General features: G+C 32.3%; 1 protein-coding gene and 1 long non-coding RNA gene across 2 annotated transcripts in view; one reads left to right on the top strand and one right to left on the bottom strand.

Annotated features, from left to right (window-relative positions):
- Positions 1–3,281, top strand: part of Smox (Smad on X) — a 330,926-nt gene extending 327,645 nt beyond the window's left edge. The window contains exon 7 of the mRNA XM_067132007.1: positions 86–3,281. Within this exon, the coding sequence (XP_066988108.1) occupies positions 86–209 (124 nt within the window). The 3' untranslated portion in view covers positions 210–3,281. The remainder of the gene's footprint in view (positions 1–85) is intronic.
- Positions 1–6,215, bottom strand: part of LOC136855132 (uncharacterized) — a 46,577-nt gene that overhangs the window by 1,726 nt on the left and 38,636 nt on the right. The gene's annotated exons all lie outside the window — the stretch shown is intronic.

The raw sequence follows: 6,215 nt of genomic DNA on the forward strand, positions 1-6,215 counted from the left end.
TCTTCATACAACAGTAGCAATGTACTAATGTTTTTCCAACCCAGTTGAAATTAATCTTTTTGTAATTTTTCCTTTTATTTTCCAGACGACAGACTGTTACATCCACTCCTTGTTGGATAGAATTGCATCTAAACGGTCCCCTCCAGTGGCTAGATCGAGTGTTGACGCAAATGGGGTCACCTGTCCTCCCATGCTCTTCTATGTCTTGAATTGCTTTCTACAAAATGAGTCAAGCTTAACCAGAGATCACAAACTTTTGATATTGCTAATTAGCATAAAATTTGTTTTTAGAGATCTCAGTTAGGCCATTTTGAGCAAATCATTAGGTTATGTCTAGCAAAGAACACACATTATGTGGAAACTAGAGTCATTTCTTTTGCACTGCAGAGGATCCTTTTGAAATGAACTTTGTGTCTCTGAGAATATTTTTTTCTATTTTTCATGATTGTCTTTTGTTAGATATGTGGGAAAGTTCACTCTACTGATTTTTTTGCATCTAGTGGTTGGTACAATGCATCACTGTTCATGTGATAATCAGTTGCATAGCAGTTTTGACAGAAATATGTATATATTTATCACCTTAATCTAACATGGTGGAAATTTTCACTTACGTGCAATTTAATATTTTAAAATTTTCTCTGTCAATTCCAGGTATACATAACAGTGTGAGTTACAAATCTCTAGATAAGCTTAACTTATAAAAAGTGATACGGTTGAGTTAGTTGAACTAAATTTTCTGAATATTCAGAAAAGGCTCATAAAAGTAGAGCTAGATGGAAAATGCTATGTGAAAATCCTGTTGAATGTTTACAGCATTATCTATATATGGGTAGATTTGAAAATTTCTATCACAAAGATTATGGTGTTGACGTCAGGAAAAAGCGAATTGTTTCTATGGTATGATTCGAGTTATCCACCTACTGGTTTCCCACTTGATTATTCCCTCCCTCAAATTATATTGAAAATTGTATAGTTTATATTTTCTTATGGTTAAATAAAATTTCATGTTTAAATATAGAATCACTGCACGTTTCTTGATCAGATTGACTAAGCTGAATACGTAACACTAACCTTTTAGTCCCTATATCCGTGGAGAAACCAGATGCAAAGTTATGGAAGTCGTAACCTACTTTGACCCTGTTTCTTGCTTATGCTTTTAAGGTATTCTGCTGTTGCCAAATTTCACTTTAATTTTAATGATTTCATCAAACTTATTTCAGTTGCTAGCATTGAAATTCCTTTTGAATAGTCCTGGTGGATGATTGGAACACTACTACATTATGAATATATATAAAATGCTATGAGACTCCTAAATTGACTAATACAAATGGTTGAACATGCCTGAAACTTTCTCTTGTTATATAACATTGTATTCAAGTAGCTGTAGATTTGTACAAGTACTGTAATCTATTAGATTGGGAAAATTCATTGCTAATAATTGTACTATTATAAAGATATATTGTAATTCTGTACAAAGATTCTACCTTGTAAATTGTGCTGTTAAAATGTAATTTTACACCAAACTATTTTTTGGAGTAGAGAATTCTAATAAATTATTTTAGCAAAGTAGCCAATTGGAGTGTACTGACTGTAATGACACAGACAGCATTTACTGTAAATTATAGTATCCATATTTATTCTTTTTATTTTAAAGAAAATGAAAGTCTCCTAATTAGTACATAATGTGAGATTAGTTTAAGATTTCAGTTCATGAAAACATTTGAACTCAGTCATGTTGAATGTTCCTTCAAACTATATGATAGCTGGTGAGATAAGTCGCTAAATAGAGCAAAGCCATTTTTACTGGGACGCTTAAGGTTAACCTGATTAACACTCGCAGGACCTGTGCATCTCCCATGACTTTTAATGGTAGAATCAACTAGTTTCTCTCTCTCTGTCTCTCTCTCTCTCTCTTTCTCTCTAATTTATTTTGATGGTGTATCCCAAACTATGAGACAGCATAAAAATGTATGTCAGTTGTCTAATGATATTGAAACACCGTACTAGATAAAAACACATTGGGAGTGAATATGCACACTTGAGCATCACATTAATGTGGTTTAAATTAAACAATTTTCAAATGTGAGTTATATGACATACATTGCCTGCTTTTGACATGGTTATTACCTTATTTCTAAATGTTAAGTCCTTTTCAGAAAATGTGCTATCAGTTTGTTTCACACTACATACTTTGTGTTAAAAATGTAATGGTTGTTATGAAAAATAATATAAACAAAAAATTATATTTCTGAAAATAAAATCAGTTGCTCTTATTCTCAATAATACTATAGAACTATTTTTATCTATTTGTGGTGGCATTTACAAGATACAATGCAAAATATATTTTGAAAATAGATAGTTTAAGGTCGTCTCCATATCACATGTTGCAAACTGCCTCTGTATTATAAAAACCCAATTCATTCAATCATCTTTCATAATAATAATCATGATCACAACTATAGCCAATGTTCTCTTGTGTTACACAAACAAAATTATCACCTTATGGCTAATAAAACTCAAGACTGCCAAGTATAAATAAAAATTTGCTGTTGAAAAAAATGTAAAAAATTTCACAAGAGAATATAGAACATGAATTATAAAACACCAAAGATGCCCATCTTGTCTTGCAATTATCACCACATACTACTCAAGCTGTCTTTGTTATCATACTTGTTCTTGTAGTCACTAAGGAAAATCCATGTCTGCAGGAATAGCCTCATATTCATCAGTCATATGGTCATTATTAGATTATTCATTATCAGTCACAAAAACAGGACTTTCTCAGTCAATTCTTCAGGTGAATTTACTTAGTTTCCACAAGTGTGGGATGCAATTGTTTATAAAGTTTTTGGGTCAACCTTCAGTTTATCAGTTATTGCAAAGTATCTGCAGTACAGTAAATCATGCATCTCATAAGTAATGAAAAAATTGGAGTGTTGATCATGGAAGACCCAAAAGCTCTGTAAATCTGGTTACCCTGTTTTGTTGCCATAGTCACAATCAAACATTATTTTTACAATCTACTGTACAACAGGCCTTCAGCCCTAGGTGAATTTACTTTCCATGTGTGAAAGACATGGTTTATAGTAGAAAACCTGGGATTAAGGGCAGCTGATATGCTCTCTTATTTTAATTTTGTACTGTTTAAGTACACACAACCCATCAAACTAATATGACAATTATATGAAAAGTTGTAAAATTGAACATATTGTAAGATATGAAGAAAAAAAGTATTATTTGGCAATACCATAAAAATTTCTTTTAATACACTAAATAGAATACCGGCGTTATTCATGAACATCCTTACTTTTAAAATGTTCTTTCAGTGCATTTTAGTTTCAAAAATAAGTTTAAAGATTAAATGATGCATTCATTCTTCCTAGTTTTCAGCAGTTTGTAAAAGCTATATTTACCATAAACTACCAAACCACACTTCAGGTTATATAAAATGGCATCATAACTAATCTTGAATATTAGAAGTGATGCCCTATCACACCTAACACTGAATAAGTATATTTCCTTAATCAGGTTTCTCTTAATATCATTAGTTTAAAGAATATGTTGGTCTGAAGACATGTATAATGACAATTATTTCATATATATGACCCACAACAAGTCGTACTATGCAAATACCAATATTTTTCTTCCAGCATTTGCTGTCAAAGAGGTCTTGATATTTCAAATTGGCTGCTACTCTTTTCTCATAAAACATTTGCCGATATAAAATATAATGAATTTAAATCTTAAACTATTATAAGAGCCATAACCTTTACTACTACAGAGGCATTTGTATATTAACACTTTTCCCCAAATATATCATCCCAAGTTAAGTAAAATAGAAACATTGCAAAAGATGCAAGACAGACTAATCACATTTGTTTGGACAGGACTAGGTAATTATTTCTTAACTTGAGCAAACAAAAACTGTGGTATGAAAAAAACTGAAAAACATACACTAACGGAGAATTGTGTAAAGAATAAAAAGTGAATGACACAAAGCAATACAAATGGGAGTAAGAAAACCCCCGTACCTCCAACAAGTTCCACATAAAACCTCCAAGCCTCTTTGCATAAGTCCATTTGTTGTTTATTTACTATATTGTTTATATACTAGAGAGAAAATTTTGTAAATAAGCTTTTATAATCAACAAATTACTGATTGTGGAAGATGTATTCCAAGCAACAATGTAAAAATTTCCACCATCTGCTAAATATTTTACTAGCAGGTTGTTAAATTAAACAGTGCCTTAATGAAGCCTACTGCATTTCATAACAGCACAACTTTGTTAAAGAATGAGTAGTGCAGTTAAATCTGATAATACTGTACAGTACACCATTATCCAAAAACATGGAAAATATGCTACTTAGGAAAGAGTGAGGCATCAAGAAAACTACTACCCTTAAAAGCATATCTTAAAGGATCTCTTATTGCTGAAAAACTTTTAAAACAGTCAAGTGCATCGAGGGTAATACCTGAGATAAAAATAATTTTAATCAAATTGCAGATATCCACATTAAAAAAAAAAGCCTTTAGCTTCATGCCCAAGCTTCAACAGATTGAAGTGGCCAAACAGAGAGCAAAGTGCAGTAATCAACAAATATACCACATTAGAGGAAACAAATTTTTACTGATGTAAATAAGAGCAATTAGGACCAAAGGTATGGCCAATATAGGCATGCTGGATGGTTTTTGGGTCAAAAATTAAGATGAGCATACAAGCATAAGATGTTATATGAAAATTGGGGAACAAATTACTACAGGAATACAGTTTTTCATTTCCATTTATAAAAGATTCTCTGTATTAAACAAAATCCATTTAATAGCCAACTGAAACATTTCTTAGGTGTTAATAAAGTACAAAAATATCTTCACATTCAATGTAATGACTAATTAATGAAGGCATAAATAGCATACATATTTTCTTTAAAGCTAATTGCATTTCTCCTAGTTTTAAAACTCTGAGGTCTTTTATTTGGAAGCATCTGCAATAGCTGGATCTGTTGTTAAAACTCTGTTAACAAAGTACAGTAGGGAGAGCATATACAAACACCTGTCTACAGACCCTCACTTGACCCTTTGGATACATAGAATACATGGAGATGTTACATGTGTTGTTAGAATGAGACTTCAGGTTTGTATTTCTATGAGAAATGCAATTTGTCTTGTACAATGTAGTTCGTACATGAATACAAATCTTTGTATTTTCTATAAGGTGTTCAACCATAAGTGTGAGGCACTACCTCATGAAACAACTGGATGACTTGTAACCTCTATACACCCTAAGTGTGTGGAAAGTATGTCATCGGGAATGACTGAAGATATCCCACTGACCGCTAAAGTAAATAAGGTTGTACTCACCATATTACCTTGAAGAACTTCCTCTTGGAATTTAAAAAAAAGAAATGTATCACCTACCTAGAAAAAAAAGGGACGTCAGAAATGCCTTAAATAGTGGGAATTCTTGTCTCTCCTCAATTAGTTCAGAGGTCTGGTTAAACAAATCATTTATAACTAATTAACTATGAATCATTCCAAAGGTGCTATACCTTCAAGCAGTATCATATGCCCTTTTGGAATAGAAAAGGACTGTGACATGATGCTGCTGGGAGGCAAATGCTTCACTATCGCACAGGACTAGATGAATAATTACATCAGCATTAACTGAAAATCACATTGGGCACATGCTAAAATACCCTTCTTTTAAAAAAAAAACAGTCTAATTTTTACCATCTTTTCCAAATACAAGTCTTGTATTGACCATCTTAACTATCTTACATGAAAACAATGTCAGTGCAACTGATCAGTAATTTGCTGTTCAAAACTTATCTTTGCCAGATCTGAAAAATGCTAAAACAACTTTGGTGAAAGACATCATGCAACATCCTGTTGATTAAACTTAACATAAAGAGCTTGTGTGAGATTTTGTCATGGCCAAGTTGAATCAAACTGATTTTCAGTGAAGTGAAGGTTGTTAGATTCCTCTCTATTTATCATAAAATCAAGAGGCTTTTGTTCTCCATTATATCTTTGGTAGCCTGGAGCAACTTTTAAACTTCGGGTATGTTGGCAGTGTTTAGCCAGAGCATTACTCACTTCTATAACACTGGTCATGTACTGAACATTCACTTTTAAAATTGGAGGTGGATCAAGGATAAATTTTCCTGCCATTTCCCTTACTTTCCGCTGAGTGAGCAGTTGGTGGAGTTTGCTATTT

The sequence above is a fragment of the Macrobrachium rosenbergii genome, chromosome 30 (genome assembly GCF_040412425.1).
Source record: "Macrobrachium rosenbergii isolate ZJJX-2024 chromosome 30, ASM4041242v1, whole genome shotgun sequence".
Classification (NCBI taxonomy): domain Eukaryota; kingdom Metazoa; phylum Arthropoda; class Malacostraca; order Decapoda; family Palaemonidae; genus Macrobrachium; species Macrobrachium rosenbergii.